General features: G+C 40.3%; 1 protein-coding gene across 2 annotated transcripts in view; it reads right to left on the reverse strand.

Moving 5' to 3' along the window:
* Nucleotides 1-20,866, reverse strand: part of DNAH6 (dynein axonemal heavy chain 6) — a 280,064-nt gene that overhangs the window by 92,701 nt on the left and 166,497 nt on the right. For both annotated transcript variants that reach the window (XM_061432712.1, XM_061432713.1), the window contains exons 46-53: nt 16,820-17,051; nt 12,945-13,097; nt 11,061-11,201; nt 6,620-6,862; nt 5,164-5,331; nt 4,282-4,517; nt 2,441-2,702; nt 996-1,119 (exon numbers count right to left, since the gene is read on the reverse strand). In XM_061432712.1, coding sequence (XP_061288696.1) covers nt 996-1,119; nt 2,441-2,702; nt 4,282-4,517; nt 5,164-5,331; nt 6,620-6,862; nt 11,061-11,201; nt 12,945-13,097; nt 16,820-17,051 — 1,559 coding nt within the window. The remainder of the gene's footprint in view (nt 1-995; nt 1,120-2,440; nt 2,703-4,281; nt 4,518-5,163; nt 5,332-6,619; nt 6,863-11,060; nt 11,202-12,944; nt 13,098-16,819; nt 17,052-20,866) is intronic.

Consider the following 20,866-nt stretch of genomic DNA (forward strand, 5'->3'; position numbering starts at 1 on the left):
CACAGCTATGTCAATTTCTGCTGTACCACAGAGTGAATCAGCCATATATAAAAATATATTTATATATTTATATTTTTATTTTATATAAAATATATATAATATATTATATATTATTATTTATTAAATAAATATAATTTATTAAATATATATATTTATTATATATTATTATTTATTATTATTATTATTTATTATATATTTATTATATATTTATTAAATAAATATAATTAAATATATTATATTATATATATATTATATATTATAAAATAAATATAAAATATATTTATATTTATATTATAAATATATTTATATTTTTTATATATAAAAGGGTTTTAGATCACCACAGAGTACTGAGTAGAGTTCCCTGTGCTATACAGTAGGTTCTCCTTAGTAATCTATTTTATGGGGGCTTCCCTGGTGGCTCAGACAGTAAAGAATCTGCCTGCAATGCAAACGACCTGGGTTGGATCCCTGGGTCAGGAAGATCCTCTGCAGAAGGAAATGGCAACCCCCTCCAGTATTCTTGCCTGAAGAATTCCATAGACAGAGGAGTCCAGTGGGCTATAGTCAACGGTGTCCCAAAGAGTCTGATATGAATTTATATATAGTATCAACAGCATGTATATGTCAATCCCAACTTTTCAATTCATCCTTCCCTGTTCCCATTTGGTATCCATATGTTTGTTCTTCACATCTGTGACAGAGAGCTCCTTTTTGATACTCCTTTCTTCTGCCTGAAGACAGAGCTCTCTTTTTGCCCCTGTAGTATTTATTTTCTGGATCAAATTCACGTGCTGCTCTGTCTTATTCAGACATAGAAGGTGAATACATACAATATACTCAGTTCTTCTAATGTTATACTTGAAGGTTAAGACCATCCATCTTATGCAAATATGGCCATATGTTGGATGGAAGCTGAGATCTGACTGCCTGAAAACACTGTCTCCTTTGGAAAATCTGGCATTTCCTAACCAACACAAATTTTATGAGTTACTTACCCAGACTTTCTTTCTCATTCACACCTTTGTCATATTCATCTTGTAAGGCTTGTATTTGTTCTTCCACTTGTCTTAGTAATGCTTGCTTTTCTTTCAAAGTAGCCATAGTGATATCAAGTTCAGCCTAATAAAATCAAGTAAATATTTTAAGAATAAGCTCCAAAGAGGGTTGAATTTGCCCATTTATAATGGGCTATTTTTAAAAAAATCAGATTTACTTTCTCTTTCTCCCCAAAAGATTTTGTTCTAAAAGATTTTGATATGATATACAAAATTAAACCAAGTATAAAATAGAATAAAATATAAGAGGAGGACCAAACAGAACAAAACAAAGCCCAGTGAATCATAGAAAGATTAGCAAAACAGATATACTAAGCATTTGGAGGTGAGTTAGTTACTATAATAAACTATTAACTTTAAATGATAAGACAGGGCTTCCCTGTAACTCTGGAGCCAGGGAGCTGCAACTACTGAGCCCATGTGCTTCGACTACTGAGCACCACGAGCCCTAGAGCCCATGCTTCACGACAAGAGGAGCCACTGCAGTGAGAAGCTGTGCACCGAGAGAGTAGACCCTGCTCACTGCAGCTAGAGAAAAGGCCTGAACAGCAATGATGACTCAGTACAGCTAAAAATAAATAAGTATTTAAAAAATGATAAAGCAAATGAAATATTCATGCAATAGTGAAAACTAATCTTTCCTAACTAGTTCTCTAGAGCAGAGGTCTGCAACTATGGCTTGCAGGTCAAATCCAGCCTGCTACCTATTTTTGTGTGGTTACAGTTTTAAATGGTTAGGGGAAAAAAAATCAAAGGGATAATATTTCATAACACATGATAATTGTATGAAATTTGAATTTCAATGACCGTAAATAAAGTTATATTGAAACACAGCCACACTTGTTCATGTTTGAATCTTTTTTTTTTTTTTTAATGTTTACTTTTTTATTTGGCTATGCGGGGTCATAGTTGTGGCATGTGGGATCTTTAGTTGCGGCATATAAACTCTCAGTTGCAGCATGTGAGATCTGGTTCCCTAATCAGGGATCAAACCGGGCCCACAGCATTGGGAACATGAAATAACAATCTCTACTAGCTATTCTGGGCTTCCCTGATGGCTCAGATAGTAAAGAATCTGCCTGCAATGCAGGAGCCCAGGTTCAACTGCTCAGTTGAGAAGATCCCCTAAAGAAGGGAATGGCGACCTACTCCAGTATTCTTGCCTGGAGAATTCCATGGACAGAGGAGCCTGGTGGGCTAGAGTCCATAAGATCACAAAGAGTCAGACACGACTGAGCAACTAACACTTTTGTGAAAACGAAAAATAATCTTCAAGAGCATGGTTACTGTCTGTATTGCATAGGGTCTCAGTGGCACCACAAAAGAAGCTTGAATGATGATCATGGTCATTGATTCTATAAGATATCACAACACAGACAATATACCTGTGCAGCACGGAGTTTCTGTCTCTTTGGCTCGACTTCTTTGACAACTCGGGAATACAAATCCATGGCTCTTACCCACATGCACATGGATTTACAGGCCTTGGACACTTTCTCAACTTTTTCAGGCACAAAATCAGGATTATTAATATATTTTTGAAGTTTTGCCAAGATTTGAGGCTTAATATTTTCCTTATCATATTCTAAAAGTCTTCTTAGGAAGTTAGAGTCACCAAGAAGTTGCTTTGCTGTTGGCCAGTCAGGTCTAAAAGACACAAATGGTAAGTTAATAGCATTGGAATAAAGGAATGTGACAACAAAAGAAATGTATTCCTTTGAGAACATTAAGATATTATTCTACAGATTAAAAAAAGACTATATGTCAATTATGCATGATTTCATGGAATTGGACTGCAAGGAGATCAAACCAGTCAACCCTAAAGGAAATCAAGCTTCAATATTCATTGGAAAGACTGATGCTGAAGCTCCAATACTTTAGCCACCTGATGCAAAGAGCCAGTTCATTGGAAAAGACCCTGATGCTAGGAAAGACTGAGAGCAAGAGGAGAAGGGGATGACAGGATGAGATGGTTGGATGGCATCACCAACTCAGTGGACTTGAGTTTGAGCAAACTCTGGGAGATAGTGAAGGACACAGAAGCCCGGCATGCTGCAGTCCATGGGGTTGCAAAGAGTTGGACACTACTTAATGACTGAACAACAACAACGTCAACTGTCTATGTCGTTAGTTATGTAACAATTTAACTTGCTCTCTTCCTATTATAAAGGAAATACAACACAATTTACTGAAAGCATTTTGCTAGGCTTTAAGAGCACCATGACTTACTACTTTTGTTTTCTAGGCATATATTTATGCTATTTACTTTCATAGTGTGTATAGCCTGTTATTTCTTTTTAATATTTACAATGATGTTTCCGAAAATGTTCTTATTTACTGGTTGAAAGTGTTAGGTGCTCAGCTGTGTATGACTCTTTGTGACCCCACGGACTGTAGCCCACCAGGCTCCTTCGTCCATGGAATTCTCCAGGCAAGTATATACTGGAGTAGGTTGCCATTTCCTCCTCCAAGGGATCTTCCTGGCCCAGGGATCAAACGTGGGTTTCCTGCATTGCAGCCTATCTGAGCCACCAGGGAAGCCCCATTTACTGGTTGAGCTATAGTTATAAAAACTCACTTTGTTTGTATCTAACTGACTTGCAAAATTTGTAGAATGACATTTGTGTTAATTTCCACCCCAAATGAGTTTTGTTTTACTGCTACTATTACTATTGTTATTTCTAAGCAAGAGAGAAAATCGAAGATAATCTAAAGAAGCTATAAAGATAGGTGTTTAGTGATGTACCATCTGTGTGTCACTTATAATTAAAAAAAAAAAAATACTATTGGGACTTCCCTTGTGGTACAGTGGTTGGAAATCTGCCTGGCAATGAAGGGGACTTGGTCTGGGCAAATTCCATGATGTTCCATGGGCCAGCTAAGATCGAACACCACAACTACTGGAGTCTGCCTGCTCTAGAGACCGTGCTGTGCACCAAGAGAAGCCACCACAACGAGAAGCCGGCATACTATAACCGAGCTGGACAGCAGCCCCTGCTCACCGCAGCTAGAGAAAGCCCGCGTAGCAATGAAGACCAAGTAGCCAAAAATAAAAATAAATAAATTAATTAAAAAAATACTATTAAAGTACTAACCAATTTGTTGGATGACTGACCAAATCAATGAGAGGGTGAACAAAAGAATGAAAATATGTAAATGAGAATGAAGGAAAAAAGCAAAGAAATTCCACCAGGCATTTTGTACTGGGTGATTGTGAGGCACTCACTTGGCATTCAAGAGAATGGAGATGGCTTCCATCACGGTCATGACCATATCTGGGGGCTTTGTGAAAACTCTGATTTCAGATATATCCGCTTTATCTAAGGAATCCAACGCTTTGTTAGCAGCATCGAGGGCAGGGAGCGCTTCTTCAAGATCTCGCTGAGCATCGTCAGCTATGGCTTGGGTCTCTTCGGCTTTCACTTTTGCTATCGCTTCATCTTCTTGCACAATGCTACGGACCTAATCATTGAAACATGACTGCTCAAGTGATCTCAGTATGTGAATTTCGGTGTTTAAAAACAAAGTGAATAATGGATAACCAATAAGGACCTATTGTATAGCACATGGAACTCTGTTCAATGTTATGTGGCAGGCTGAATGGAAGGTGGGTTTGGGGGAGAATGGATATATGTATATGTATACCCCAGAACAAAATAAAAAGTTTAAAAAGTTAAAAAAAAAAACAAAATAAGGCAAATAATAGTGAGTTATATTTACTCTTGAATCAGACCAATGATGAAAGAAGATTAGGTATACTGCATTTTACACTCTTCTTTATCCATCTCATGCCATGATGATAAAATAATGGAGATAGAGTTATAAGAACGAATAACTAATTCATTCTTGGGAGAAGATTGGATGCTTTATATTTGTAGCTTGTACTTTTCTTACAACTTTCTCTGTCCCATTCATTGCATTTCCTGATTATCAGGGAGAGAGCCAGGATTAAAAGCATGGCTAAACTGATCTACCAGTTCATTGTTTTAACAACATATTGAAATTAAATTTAATAACATATCTAAAAAGTCCCATTCTTTATCATTGTATGTAAGGGGTCAGCTAGTAGTCAAAGCGTCCTCACCCACCCTCAGGTGATGCTGCATACCTGATCCGCATTTTCTTGATCCACTGCCAGTTTGTCCATCAGGGCTTCAACATCTTGTGATTTTGTTAAAAGGACAGGTTCTAAAGCTGAAAGATCTAATTTCATTTTATCTACTAGTACATTTGTTTCTAATAGCTTGGTGAGACCATTCTTCACCCGTTCACGTGCCTACACGACAAAGAAAATAACTATTATGTTGAGTATTACAAACTATGAGTTTATTGGTATCTCTATCTGATTTATGCACTAGAATTTTGCATTGGCAGAATTAGTGAATCGGTTTGTAATACTTAACACTGAACGTACAGGAACACATGGCCCTGAAGTTCACCACAGTGGGTTTGGATCCCTGTCCCCTGGCCACGGGAGTAGGGCATCACTGAGGGATCACACTGTATTATTTTTAGCTTCTGTGGTAGCTTGGTAGCATGGTGAATGAATTAAGGACAAATTCAGATAGAAATTCCTGGAGTTCACATCTCTGGGAGCTTGTTCCCTTAGGATGGACCAGCAGGGCTGAGGCCACTGGAGACAAACAGTGTCCCAGATACTTATCTCTGGTTGCTGACGTGTCCACAGGGGTAGGAAACCCTTGACTAGAATCAAAGGGCAGTATATGGTAGATAAGCCACCTGGGAATAACTTTTTTGAGGATGAGACAGAAAAGGTGGCTCAAATAGGCTGGTTTCAAAAATATGTCACATTATTTTACTAGGCATACATTTACCAAGTAATATCCATTGAAAAACACTTAAAATATCTAAATGATAAATGATTTCATTTTTGTTATTTAAAATGTTGAAAATTTTAGGTCATGTTAATAGCTTAATGATGATTACAATGATGACGATGTAGTAAGCAGTCACTATTTTGAGCACTTATTTGTATCAGATCATATTCCAATACTTCACAAACAGTATCTTATTTAAATTCTACCACAATCCAAGAGGTAGATACAGATTTTTAAAAACCTTATTTTGTACTAAGATTGGAGTAGTTACAAAACCTTCTCCAAGTTGTTCAGAAAGAAAGAGTCAGAAATGAGGTGCTACCTGGTCTGCCTGACACCAGAGTCCTTGCTCTGAATGGGAACCACTGATAGGTAAGACAACCAAACTCCCATCTCCATTACTAAACCAAAAGTTTTCCTTCTTACTAAACACTGCAGAAGTGGCTAGATATGGGCTTAACTTTAATTCTGTTACAATGTCCATATCACATCCCTGAGTCAAGGACACTTATGTAAATGATAGAAGACAAAATATTAAATAAGGGCAAGGCCTCTAGATGACCAACACAATATACTTTTTGGTTATATTGTAGGTTGTCAAGGGCATGTTAGGATGGAGAGATGTCCAACAGGCAAGACGGCACATAGATCTTCCACACATTCTGGTAAAGGTTTTGAGATCAAGCAAAAAAAAAATTTTTTTTTAATTAATAATATTAAACTTACAGAAACCAACTGCTTCCTCTTTTCAGTCAGCATAGACAGGTAGAGATTGATGAGTTCCAAGTAGGAGGTGGGTGTTGTGTAGTACCTTCTCCGGAGCTCTGTGTAATAGCGTTCTGCCATATTGGAGACACTCAGGTGGACATTCACACACATGAGGGAAAGCTTTTCTCTCAGTTCTTCATTTACGGCATCAACATTTGAGAAAAACGTCTTTGATACAGAAAGAAGTGCTTCTCTGGGCCACTGTAAATAAAGATATGATTTGGAAAGTCAGTTGTTCATTTCCATAATGCACGGTTTAACTATTAAGAAAAATGCATTTCTCTGCAATTCTTCCTCACCTTGGCCCCCCTTCACTGTAACTCCTACTTGTGTCCATGATGTTTCATGAACTGATGGCTGTGTTCATTAGACAGGGGTCTGGGTCTGCATTTGCACAGTGTCTGCTACATAGAAGTTACTCAATAACTACTGTTGGTTGAATGAATAAGTTAGTCAGTTCAGTCGCTCAGTTGTGTCCGACTCTTTGTGACCCCCATGGACTGCAGCATGCCAGGTATCCTTGTCTATCACCAACTCCCAGAGCTTACTCAAACTCATGTCCATTGAGTCAGTGATGCCATCCAATAATCTCATCTGTCATCCCCTTCTTCTCCCACCTTTAATCTTTCCCAGCATCAGGGTCTTTTCAAATGAGTCAGTTCTTCAAATCAGGTGGCCAAAGTACTGGAGCTTCAGCTTCAGCATCAGTCCTTCCAATGAATATTCAGGACTGGTTTCCTTTAGGATGGACTAGTTGGATCTCCTTGCAGCCCAGGGGATTCTCAAGAGTTTTCTCCAATACCACAGTTCAAAAGCATCAATTCTTCAGTGCTCAGCTTTCTATATAGTCCAACTCTCACATCCATATGTGACTACTGGAAAAACCAAAGCTTTGACTAGACAGACCTTTGTTGGCAAAGTAATATCTCTGCTTTTTAATATGCTGTCTAGGTTGATTGAATGAATGTCTAGGTTGAATGAATAAATGTGGCTGTTTTTAATTTCATAACTAAAATCACATACATTACAAGGATCTCATGTCCTCACTCTGCCTATTATACAATTTGAACTTGGTATAATCACTGTCCTGTTCATCTCAACTCATTTGCTCCTCTCCTAACTCTTTGAGCTCAACTGAACATCAGTCAAATGCAACTCTCTGTTACCCCATGTCTACAATCATGCAGCTAGCACAGCTAGAGAAAAACCCATAGCTGTGCTAACTGGTCTCATTGTCAATTCATGACAACTAGCTCAAGCGAGTTCTTAGTGCAGCCTGGAAAAACTTCTGTGTTGTCTCACCCATCACTTCTGATTCCTCTGAGTATTTCACACCCTATGTTACTTCCTAAGACTGCTAACACTTCCTCTCTCTTCTTTACCATTCATGACTTTGCTCCCTACATCATTAAAAAAATAGAAGCAATGCAAATAGAACTTCAGTGAGCTTCCACCCTGTCTTCCCCTCTACCTGCATTTTATGCTCTGGGGTGAGCTGTGCATGCTCCCTGCCCAGGTCAGCTCCTTCACTGGGAACTCCGTCCCATCTCTTCTTGCCTATTCAGTCACATTGGTCCAGCAATGCCTAACTCTGTCTGCTGCACCATCAATAAAATTCTGTTTTCTGAATCATTTTCATCAGCACCTGTGCATTGCTTGTGTTCCCCACTTAAAAATACTTCTCTCTTGACCTCACATACCCCTCTGGCTATTACCCATCTCTTGGTACTCCTTTGGGGCAAAACTCCTCGAAAAGTTTGTCTCTGATTCCTCTTCCTTCTTCTCTCTTGAAGCTTCTCCCCCATCAGTTCAGTTCAGTCACTCAGTCATGTCTGACTCTTTGCAACCCCATGAACCGCAGCACACCAGGCCTCCCTGTCCATCACCAACTCCCGGAGTCCACCTAAACCCATGTCCATTGAGTCGATGATGCCATCCAACCATCTCATCCTCTGTCGTCCCCTTCTCCTCCTGCCCTCAATCTTTCCCAGTATCAGGGTCTTTTCCAATGAGTCAGCTCTTCGCATCAGGTGGCCAAAGTATTGGAGTTTCAGCTTCAACATCAGTCCTTCCAGTGAACACCCAGGACTGATCTCCTTTAGAATGGACTGGTTGGATCTTCCTGCAGTCCAAGGGACTCTCAAGAGTCTTCTTCAGCACCACAGTTCAAAAGCATCAATTCTTCGGTGCTCAGCTTTCTTTATAGTCCAACTCTCATCCATACATGACCACTGGAAAAACCATAGCCTTAACTAGATGTACCTTTGTTGGCAAAGTAATGTCTCTGCTTTTTAATATGCTGTCATATTAAAGGTTGGTCATAACTTTCCTTCCAAGGAGTATGCGTCTTTTAATTTCATGGCTGCAATCACCATCTGCAGTGATTTTGGAGCCCAGAAAAATAAAGTCAGCCATTGTTTCCACTGTTTCCCCATCTATCTGCCATGAAGTGCTAGGACCGGATGCCGTGATCTTAGTTTTCTGAATGTTGAGCTTTAAGCCAACTTTTTGAGTCTCCTCTTTCACTTTCATCAAGAGGCTCTTTAGTTCTTCTTCACTTTCTGCCATAAGGGTGGTGTCATCTGCATATCTGAGGTTATCGATTTCTCCCCGCAATCTTGATTCCAACTTGTGCTTCCTCCAGCCCAGCGTTTCTCATGATGTACTCTGCATATAAGTTAAATAAGCAGGGTGACAAATACAGCCTTGATGCACTCTTTTTCCTAATTGGAACCAGTCTGTTGTTCCATGTCACACAGGTTTTTCAAGAGGCAGGTCAGGTGGTCTGGTATTCCCATCTCTTTCAGAATTTTCCACATTTTATTGTGATCCACACAGTCAAAGGCTTTGGCATAGTCAGTAAAGTAGGAATAGATGTTTCTCTGGAACTCTCTCACTTTTTCGATGATCCAGCAGATGTTGGCAATTTGATCTCTTGTTCCCCTGCCTTCTCTAAAACCAGCTTGAACATCTGGAAGTTCACACTTCACATATTGCTGAAGCCTGGCTTGGAGAATTTTGAGCATTACTTTACTAGTGTGTGAGATGAGTGCAATTGTGCGGTAGTTTGAGCATTCTTTGGCATTGCCTTTCCTTGGGATTGGAATGAAAACTGACCTTTTCCAGTCCTGTGGCCACTACTGAGTTTTCCATATTTGCTGTCATATTAAGTGCAGCACTTACACAGCATCATCTCCCCCATCACTCCATTGAAATAACTCTTGTCAAGATCACTGATAACCTCTACATTGACAAATTTAATAGTTTCCTCTTCTTTATAAATTCTATTTGTGTTTGTTTAATGATTGTCATTGTCAACACTTGTATGTGAGTAAATTTCCAGTGTGTTTTGAAGCTAATGTAAGTACCCTTGAGTTCTTAGTGGACAGGGTGTTACCTTTTTAAAATCAAGCAACTTCAGACACATACCTGAAAAAGATAAAAACTCTAATTCGAAAAGATACACGGCCCCCAATGTTCACAGCAGTACTATTTACAATAGCCAGGACATGGAAGTGGCCTAATTGTCCATATACAGATAAATGGATAAAGAAGATGTGATATACACATATATACACACACATATGCACATATATACAATGGAATACTAATCAGCTATAAAATAGAATGAAACATTGCCACTTAAAAGCAGCATGGATAGACCTAGAGATTATCATACTGAGTGAAGTTGGACAGAGAAAGACAAATATCATATGATATCACTTATATGTGGAATCTAAAAAAATGATACAAATGAACTTACAAAACAGAAACAGACTCACAGACGTAGTAAACAAACTTGTGGTTACTAAAGGGGAGAGGTGGGCGCAGGGGTAAATTGAGAATTTGGGATTAACATATGCATACAATTATATATAGGTGGCTCAGATGGTGGGCTGCCATCTATGGGGTCGCACAGAGTCGAACACGACTGAAGCGACTTAGCAGCAGCAGCAGCAGATGGTAGAGAATCTTCCCTTAAGGCAGGAGACTGGGGTTCAATCCCTGGGTCGGAAAGATCTCCTGGAGAAGGGAATGGCCACCCACTCCAGTGTTCTTGCCTGGAGAAGAGCATGGACAAAGGAGTCTGGTGGGCTACAGTCCATGGGGTTGTAGAGTTGGACACCATTGAGTGACTAACACTTTCACATATATAAAACAGATAAACAACAAGGACCTACTGTATAGCACAGGGAATTGTATTCAATATTTTGTAATAACCTAAATGGAAAATAATCCAATATATATATATGTGTACATATGTATAACTGAATATATATGTAACTGAATCACTTTGCTCTACACCTGAAACACTGTAAATCAATTACACTTTAATAAAAAAAAAATTAAAGTCAAGCAAGTCCAACTTCTTAAAGAGATATGTTGTGATGTTACTGACCTGGACAAACCAGTCAATGGTGCAGCAGTTCACAAGGGATGGAAACATCCGGCATCGGGACCGGAAGGCCTCCCCAACGGGGCTCATGCAGAGCACAATGTGCAGCTTCTGACGGACTCTGCTGATGAAATACTGAAACACCTGACAAAAAGAAAGATACTTTCAATTTAGAATAAGGCTGAACCCATGATGAAAAGAAGTGCTGGCTAATGCATCTGACTCTACCAATACCAAATTTAAAAAGTTTGTGGAGTGGATGCGTGAATTGTTTTAACATCCCATTCCAAGTCCCTTCTTCTCATGCAGACTCAAAAGATTAAATGAAAATTTTCAGACTCTGTTGCAAGTTGGGTGTGGGATGTGAGATGAGCACTCTTCATCAGTGGATTTGAGAGACCCCTTGAATAAAGTGGAGAGGTGTGTTCATACAAAATTTTGCTTTGAGGTAGAAGACCACTGGGAGAGAGAGACACGGGGCAGGGCAAGTATTTTTGCAGGTGCAGAGCCCAGCAGAAACGGCATGGACCTCCTGTCACTATCCCTGGATGTGGCTCCTTACTTCAGCTGCTCCCAACATGGTGGGGGACACATGGCTTGGGAGCTGAAGCAGGAGCATTCTGGGGTAGAGGCTTCCTGGCTCAGCAGAATGACTGTGGCAGACACAGCAGTGTCCCTGACTGTTGACTTCTACAGTGTCATTTCATAATCATTCCAAGGAATTCAGCATGGCATCCCTTTGTTTAGCCCTTCCAATGTTAAAGCCACTTCTGCTTATAATAGTTGTCTGTGCCCATAAGTCCTGACCTAGCAGTGGAGGGAATTCTCATGAAAGGACACAGAAGAGACAATATGAGAAAGAGTGGCCAAAAAAGATAAGATGCAGAAAGAAGAGAAAGACCTGGGATAGACAAACAGTGGCTTAGAGAATCTAGCACAATGTTGGAGAAATGAGAGTGGACCGCAGCTGTGTTTTGTGCGTGTGTGTGTAAGAGAGAGAAAGAGAATGCATTTCATTTTTCTGCTGATAGGCTATTGTTGTTGTTTAGTTGTGAAGTCGTGTGCAATTCTTTTTGCGACCCCATGGACTATAGCCTGCCAAGCTTCTCTGCCCATGAGGTTTCCCAGTCAAGAATACTGCAGTGGGTTGCCATTTCCTTCTCTAGGGGATCTTCATGATGGACCCAGGGATTGAACGTGAGTCTGCTGCATTTTCAGGAGGATTCTTTACCACTGAGTCACCTGGGAAGCCTCTTGCTGACAGGACACGGAGTCAAAAGCACTGAACTCCTCAGGCAGGGCACTGGGGGTGTGTGAAATAAACTTGTATTAAAGAAGGATAAGAGAAGTTTTCCAGTTTAAATAGGACTATGACCCTCTGTGGAGAAGGCAATGGCAACCCATTCCAGTACTCTTGCCTGGCAAATCCCATGGACGGAGGAGCCTGATAGGCTGCAGTCCATGGAGTCACTAGGAGTCGGACACAACTGAGTGACTTCACCTTCACTTTTCACTTTCATGCATTGGAGAAGGAAATGGCAACCCACTCCAGTGTTCTTGCCTGGAGAATCCCAGGGACGGGGGAGCCTGGTGGGCTTCCGTCTCTGGGGTCACACAGAGTTGGCTACGACTGAAGCGACTTAGCAGCAGCAGCAGCATGACCCTCTGTAGGTAGTAGGGATTCTGTTTTGTGCTTTCCCTAATCATCTCTGGAAGTCTCATGAACCAATGCTTTAAATGTAGGAAATAAAGTACATAGGATTAAAAACAAATTACATTGAAAAAATTCTATCCATGGACTGCTTAAAAGGGTTTGTGGATGACTGGAAAAAGGCTGAGACAACTTTTTCTTTTCCAAAATCTTATTACCATTTTGACACGTCCTACCTCATCTCTATTTCCCTCGGAAATTCCTACTTCTTTTGCTCTTGGTCTGGTGGCTGCTAAAACCTGCTCCAGTTCATCCTTTTCAAATAAATTAGGCACTTCACCTGAGTTCAGAATGTTATTTATATCTTCTAGAAACTCTTCCACTACAATCTGTAGAAGAAAGCAGAGTGGTCATTATAAGTTAGTCAACCATTTTACATTTACTTCCTATACATTATAAAGCAAATATATGATCTAAAATTCACACTGAGTTAATTTTATCTTTAAAAGAAGATAACCTTGGGGGATCAAACCAGTCAATACTAAAGGAAATCAACCCTGAGTATTTACTGGAAGGACTGATGCTGAAGCTCCAATACTTTGGCCATCTGATGCCAAGAGCTGATTCACTGGAAAAAAAACCATGATGCTGGGAAAGATTGAGGGCAGGAGGAGAAGGGGGCGACAGAGAATGAGATGGTTGGATGGCACTGACTCTATGGACATGAATCTGAGTAAACTCCAGGAGAGAGTGAAGGACAGGGAAGCCTGGCATGCTGTAGTTCATGGGGTTGCAAAAGTCAGACACAACTTGGCAACTGAACAACTACAACAATCTTGGGAAGTAGCCAAGATGTTAAAGCAGGATAACCCTGAGCTCACCTCCTCCCGCGGGGACACCAAAATTACAACTATTTACAGAGCAATGATGAATGAGAATGACCTACTTAGTGCATAGAAATAAAAACAGAATTAGGCAAAATGAGGCAACAGAAGAGTATGTTGCAAATAAAAGAAAAGTGAAAGTGTTAGAAGCTCAGTCCTGTCTGACTCTTTGTGACCCCATGGGCTGTAGCCCACGAGGCTCCTTTAGTCATGGGATTCTCCAGGCAGAAATACTGGAGTGGATTGCCATTTCCAGGAATGAGATAAAATTCCAGAAGAAGAGTAAACGATGTCCCCTTCCAGATTTTACTGGTTCACTTCGGCAGAGATTGTTCTTGGCCAGTCAGCTCAGTTTGCGTTTCTGGACATGTCAACTGGTAACGTCTTTGAGCAGGTGGGACTTGCTATCAGTGTCTATTTTGGGGTGAGGACAATGCCTGAGCTCTGAGGTCATGGGTGATGCTACTGGCTGAGAACAGTTGGACAGGACTTCCGGCTTGGTTTTGAATGAGCAAGGATGAACTTGCTGATTATAGGATGAACTTAGTGATTGCCTGGGTTCTCTGATCAGGTTTCCTAGACTATCAGAACTGGGTACTATACTTAGCAGTAGGTGGGGCTAGGAATTAGCTTTCCTGTCGTGGCAGAGTGGAATAACTGGCTTCATGTGCAAGGATGTCTGTGGTCTTGACTCTAGCCATCCTGCCTGGCTGAGTGGGTCACTGGCTTTGCTGTGTGGGTGATCTGCTCTTCCTGCCAGACTCTCCTAAGCACTGCTGGGCTACACAGTTTTCCAGGTGTTCTGGTCAGGTTCTTTGGCTGGGAAGGGCCAAGAGCTACACTCAGCAGAGAGCAGGGTGTGACTCAGTTCCCCTGCCTGGGTGAGTGGGGGGCCTGACCAGGCTCCAGGGCTGGCAAGGCACTTCCTTTGAGGACTTCGAATCAGGCAGATCTGCATCTGCTGAGCTCCTTGGTCAGACTGACTCTGCAGATGAGTAAAGCTGCTGGCTTGGACCACTACTTGGGTGCTGAGGTTAAGAACTTGGTCTGTCATGATCAGAGTGCTGGCTATTATATCCTCAGGCCTTCTATAACACAACTGGATTCCTAGGGGTCAAGTGCTGCAGAGTCTCTCACCATCTCTGTGATTTGAGACTGGAGTGAAACCCCAGTGTGGCCCAGAACATTGGGGAGCAGGATGTCCATCCTGGCCTCTTTCTTTCCACTGGAGGAACTGGTAGGCTCGGGAGAGACCTCTTAATGTGGTGCTGTGATGGCCTGGGGGTAGGGCAGTGTGGTCAGTGTGTAACTGTTCCTCTTATCCTTCTAACATGGTCTGTCTCAGTCTCTGTGGCACAGGGGTATGCTTCAGCTTCACCCTCATGTTCTAGGACTTTCTCCATGTCTTATCCATGAATAACTGTTAGTTGTTCTTGTGGGGCGGAGCAAAGTGGGGACTGAGCTATATGGCCATCTTGGTGATGTCACTTGCTGTCACTTTGTTCTTGTATTATTTTCCTGATGTCATGAAATTGTTTATCTGTGTTCTCTTGTGACTCTCAGAGAATCTTTAGAATGATTATTTTGAATTCTTTGTGGGCCAGCTTGTGGATCTCCATTTCTTGGGGCCAGTTATAGGAGGTTTACTGTGGAGTTACATTCCCCCGATTCTTCGCAATCCCTGTAGACTTAAGTAGTGTCAGTGCATTCGAAGAAGCAATCACTTCTTTCAGATTTCATGGGATGATTTTAGTAAGGGGAGACTTTTACCTGTAGCTTGGGGCACACTGGGGTGTTAGACTCCAGGTCTAGGAGGCAGGGCATCAAATATGGGGGCATGTGGTATGTGAAGGTCATGTCTCTTCCACTCTGGCTACTGGGATCCACAGGATCAACTGCATGTGCACTCTGCGAACACTGCGGAACGTTCGCAGAGGTGGCAAGGCTCACTGACGTCCCCAGCAGTGCCTCCACGTGCAGCTCCCAGGGCCCAGTGGGGAGCTGGTGGTGGCCACATATTCAATTCTCATTTGTAAAAGGTATTTACAAACTCAGATACAAGCTCACTGCGTGTAACATATATTAAAAATATTTTTCCCATTTTGTGATCATACTTAGTCATGTTTACAGTGTTTGGGAAACTAAAATGAAGTTAAAATATTTATATGTAAGATTTATCATTTATTCTTTGGCTGATTTCTGTTATTAGAAAATTTTAATTAAAAAATTTATATATATGTATTAAAATTTTTATTGGAGTATAGTTGATTTAAAATGTTGTGTTAGTTTCAGATGTAAAACAAAGTGAATCAGTTATACATATACTTATCTACTCTTTTTTTAGATTCTTTTCCCATATAGGCCATTATAGAGTATTGAGTAGAGTTCCCTGTGCTATACAGTAAGTCCTTATTAGTTATTTATTTTCCCTGATATTAAAATACCCAAGTGTAATCAATGTAGAAAATGAAGTGAAGTGAAGTGAAAGTCGCTCAGTTGTGTCTGACTCTGTAACCCCATGGACTATACAGTCCATGGAATTCTCTAGGCCAGAATACTGGAGTGGGTAGCCCTTCCCTTCTCCAGGGGATCTTCCCAACCCAGGAATCAAACCCAGGTCTTCCACATTGCAGGTGGATTCTTTAGCAGTTGAGCCACTTTATTAGAGAATAAATTCAAAATCAGTTAAATTGGTTGTGGTAGACATGGATGTAATCCTACTTTAAAGTTAATTTAACTAAAATATAGCCATTATTTTTCCCTTTTCTTGAGTAAAGCATATGTCTCTAATTGATCTCATTTAGGGAATTACTTTTTTATATTTGCCTCCACAGAAATAGTTTATCACCTTCTGCTGTCTATGTCCTTCCTCTCCAAGTTAAATCCCTTCTTAATGCTCTTAACCTCTGATTACATTTTCTTATGTAGAATTTAAAGGTGGAAGTAATAGTTGTTAAAAGAAGTAGTATTTTATAGGGTCCAAGAACTCTGTTATTAGATGGAAAGATTCCCTGAACTACATCATTCATACAAGCTATTCGAAGGACACATGCGATTATAACAAGTGTCCTTTTCCTGTTCTTGTTTTTGTGTGAAAGTCACTCAGTCGTGTCCAACTCTTTGTGACCCCATGGACTATACAGTCCCTGGAATTCTCTAGGCCAGAACACTGGAGAGGGTAGCCTTTCCCTTTCCTGTTCTTGCTCTTTGGTTATTTAAATAGGTACCTGGGTGTCTGTGAAGAGGAAAACCATATTCCTGTCTTCTACACCAGCCAGTTTGTACAGCTTCCTCAGGTCCTCATGAAAACTGTCATAATTATACCCCCGGCTCAACTCAATCTGCAAACATCTATAACCACATATATGAGCTGCGAGCCTTGTAAGAGACTGCTTTCCTGTGCCTCCCACTCCAACCAGCAGGGCGTTGCCTCTCTCCTGACGAATCATGCGAGCGATCCTGTGGGAGACAAAGCAGAAAAAGGTTTAGTTATGGGGTACAAATGTGGCTTCTGCACTGAGGCCCCACCCCAGAGTGGAAGGCTAGTGGATGCTGGAGGGTTATTCCCCAGCCAAAGGCCACAGGAAAGAACAGGGTATGTCTGAGGTTCATGGTTGGGAGAAAAACCCTGGGGGTTTCCTTATAGCTATCTCTCGTCCATTTCCTACAGGCTGTTGACCTTGGTCATGAAAATTGAGAAAAACAAATATACTATATTAAATACATACATGTGGAATAAAAAAAAATGGTACAGATGAACCCATTTGCAGGGCAGGAATAGAAATGTAGACGGAGAGAAAAGACACGTAGACAAAGGCAGAGAAGGGGAGGGTGGGATGAATTAGGAGATTAGGATTGGCATATATACACTACCATATGTGAAACAGTTAACCTAGTGGGAAGCTATTGTATAGCATAGGGAGCTCAGCTTGGTACTCTGTGATGACCTAGAGGGGTGGGTTGGAGGGAGGTTCAAGGGGGAGAGGATATGTGAATACATATAGCTGATTCCCTTCATCGTACAGCAGAAATGAACACAACATTGTAAAGCAATTATATTCCAATAAAAAAAAATCTCTTCTCCCTTTAAAGTGTGAAGGGTCTATCAGGAATGCTGATTTAGGCCACGACTTACATTAATCATTATATTGGCAAGCAGGTCTTTTTTTCTAAGAGTGAGAAAGCAGACAAATCACTGAACATAAGAAAAGAGACTGCAGCTCAAGAAAAGACCAACAGGAACAATCTGAAGTGGATTTACTATGTACAATTTCTGATTCATGTTAACAATAAAGATTTTTTTAAATGCCATCATGATACTGGAGTGAGCACTCAGAAATGGGGGGAAAAATCCAAGTTTAGGAAAAACTGATTGAAGATGGAAAACCTGACTACCAAAGTGAAAACATTAGTGGAAGATGGGTCTTGAAAATAGGATACAGTGAAAAACTGAATGGGTAGAGTAGAAGACAAACTCAAGACATTTACCCAGAACTCAAATAAAAAAAATGATATTAAAAATGATGAGAGAAAAAAATTCCATTCACCATTGCAATGAAAAGAATATAATACTTAGGAATATATCTACCTAAAGAAACTAAAGACCTATATATAGAAAACTATAAAACACTGGTGAAAGAAATCAAAAAGGACACTAATAGATGGAGAAATTTCCATGTTCATGGACTGGAAGAATCAATATAGTGAAAATGAGTATACTACCCAAAGAAATTTATAGATTCAATGCAATCCCTATCAAGCTACCAACAGTATTCTTCACAGAGCTAGAACAAATAATTTCACAATTTGTATGGAAATACAAAAAACCTCGAATAGCCAAAGCAATCTTGAGAAAGAAGAATGGAACTGGAGGAATCAACCTGCCTGACTTCAGGCTCTACTACAAAGCCACAGTCATCAAGACAGTATGGTACTGGCACAAAGACAGAAATATCGATCAATGGAACAAAATAGAAAGCCCAGAGATAAATCCACGAACCTATGGACACCTTATCTTTGACAAAGGAGGCAAGAATATACAGTGGATTAAAGACAATCTCTTTAAGAAGTGGTGCTGGGAAAACTGGTCAACGACTTGTAAAATAATGAAACTAGAACAATTTCTAACACCATACACAAAAATAAACTCAAAATGGATTAAAGATCTAAGTGTAAGACCAGAAACTATAAAACTCCTAGAGGAGAACATAGGCAAAACACTCTCCGACATACATCACAGCAGGATCCTCTATGACCCACCTCCCAGAATATTGGAAATAAAAGCAAAAATAAACAAATGGGACCTAATTAAACTTAAAAGCTTCTGCACATCAAAGGAAACTATAAGTAAGGTGAAAAGACAGCCTTCAGAATGGGAGAAAATAATAGCAAATGAAGCAACGGCAAACAACTAATCACAAAAATATACAAGCAACTCCTACAGCTCAACTCCAGAAAAATAAATGACCCAATCAAAAAATGGGCCAAAGAACTAACTAAACAAACAAAAAAAAAATGATGAGAGAAAATGGAATATAAGGATGACAAATCTAGGAGAAACAAATGGAATCACAGAGACCACACTACAGGAATTGTAGAAGAAACGAAGGGACAGAGTTGAAATAAAAGAAAAAAACCTCAGAGTTGAACCCATTGATCTGAGGAAGTTACTGAGGGTCAGGAAAAAAAGTCAAAGAAGAGAAGCAAAACACAATGTTTTCTAAGAGAGATATAAATATTAAATAAACTCTGTGTGTGTGTGTGTGTGTGTGTAGGTGAATGGATGTAGGCATGCATATATGAAATAGAAATCTATATATCTATGTTAGACATAATTTTGCGAGCATCTAAAATGTAGATATAATAGACTACTCCCAAGGGGGTTTCCCTGGTGTTTCAGACTGTAAAGAATCTGTCTGCAATGCAAAAGATCCAGGTTTGATCCCTGGTTTTGGAAGATCCGCTAGAGAAGGGAATGGCTACCCACTCCAGTATTCTTGCCTGGAGAATCCCATGGACAAAGGAGCCTGGTGGGCTACAGTCCACAGGATAGAGTCTACCATGACTGAGTGAGTAACACTTTTGACTTAGCATGCATACATGAATCAATATATGAAATAGAAATCTACATTTTAGACATAACTAAAAATGTGTAGGGATCTAAAAAAATAGATATACTAGATTACTCCTAAGGGGTCAAATAATTATAGGCTGGCCTCAAGAATCTCTTTTACAAGATGCCATTCCACAGTGGTTAAGAGGGAAAACTATCATGTTATTTCTCAGAGAATAAACCACCTGCAAACCTATCCTAAAAGGTTCCTTGAGGTATATAGAAAAGCATGAATAAAATTCAAACACTCAAGAAAGGGGAAAGGATGTCAGTATAAAAGTGAGCAGTTTGTATGAGAGTCAAGTTCACTGCTGTTAAGATAAAAATGTAGGGACTTCCCTGATGGTCCAGTGGTTGAGAATCTGCCTTGCAATGCAGGGGACACAGGTTTGACCCCTGGCGACTTAGCAGCAGCAGCAGGGGAAACTAAGATCCCACAGGCTGAGAAGCAACTAACTGTACACAACGAGAGAGCCCACAAGCCATAACTAAGACCTGATAGAGCCCGATAAATGAAATAAATATTTTAAAAGGTCAGTAAACTCTCCTTAAAAAGAAGTTGCAAATGTAAAAATTTTCTTTGAAAAATTATCATTGAAAATCTCACATTGGACTATAGTTTGCTAGGCTCCTCTGTCCATGGGATTCTCTAGGCAAGAATACTGGAGTGGTTTGCCATTTCTTTTTCCAGGGGATCTTCCCAACCTAGGGATTGAACCCAGGTCTCCTTCATTGCAGGCAGATTCTTTACCATCTGAGCCACCAGGGAAGCCCCAACTGGGTCATGAGAAACTAGAAAAATCATGAAATGTTGTTGTGCGTTTAGTCTTGTCTGACTCTTGGTGATCCTGTGGACTGTAGCCCACCAGGCTCTTCTGTCCATGGGATTCTCCAGGCAAGAATAATGGAGTGAGTTGCTATTTCCTCCTCCAGGCAATCTTCCTGACCCAGGGATCGAGCCTGAGTCTCCTGCATTGCTGGTAGATTCTTTACCGCTGAGCTATTGGGGAAAGCCCAGGAAATCATGAGAGAAATGTAAAAGGTTTAATTTCTCCCTCTCAATCTCTGTTTTTTTAAGGAAAGCATCTTTCTATCCATCTTCTTTATCTATTTCTAATTCATAATGTTTATAACTAAAAAAAAAGGTTCAAATATTTGAGAA

The sequence above is a fragment of the Bos javanicus genome, chromosome 11 (genome assembly GCF_032452875.1).
Source record: "Bos javanicus breed banteng chromosome 11, ARS-OSU_banteng_1.0, whole genome shotgun sequence".
In the NCBI taxonomy this organism is placed as follows: Eukaryota; Metazoa; Chordata; class Mammalia; order Artiodactyla; family Bovidae; genus Bos; species Bos javanicus.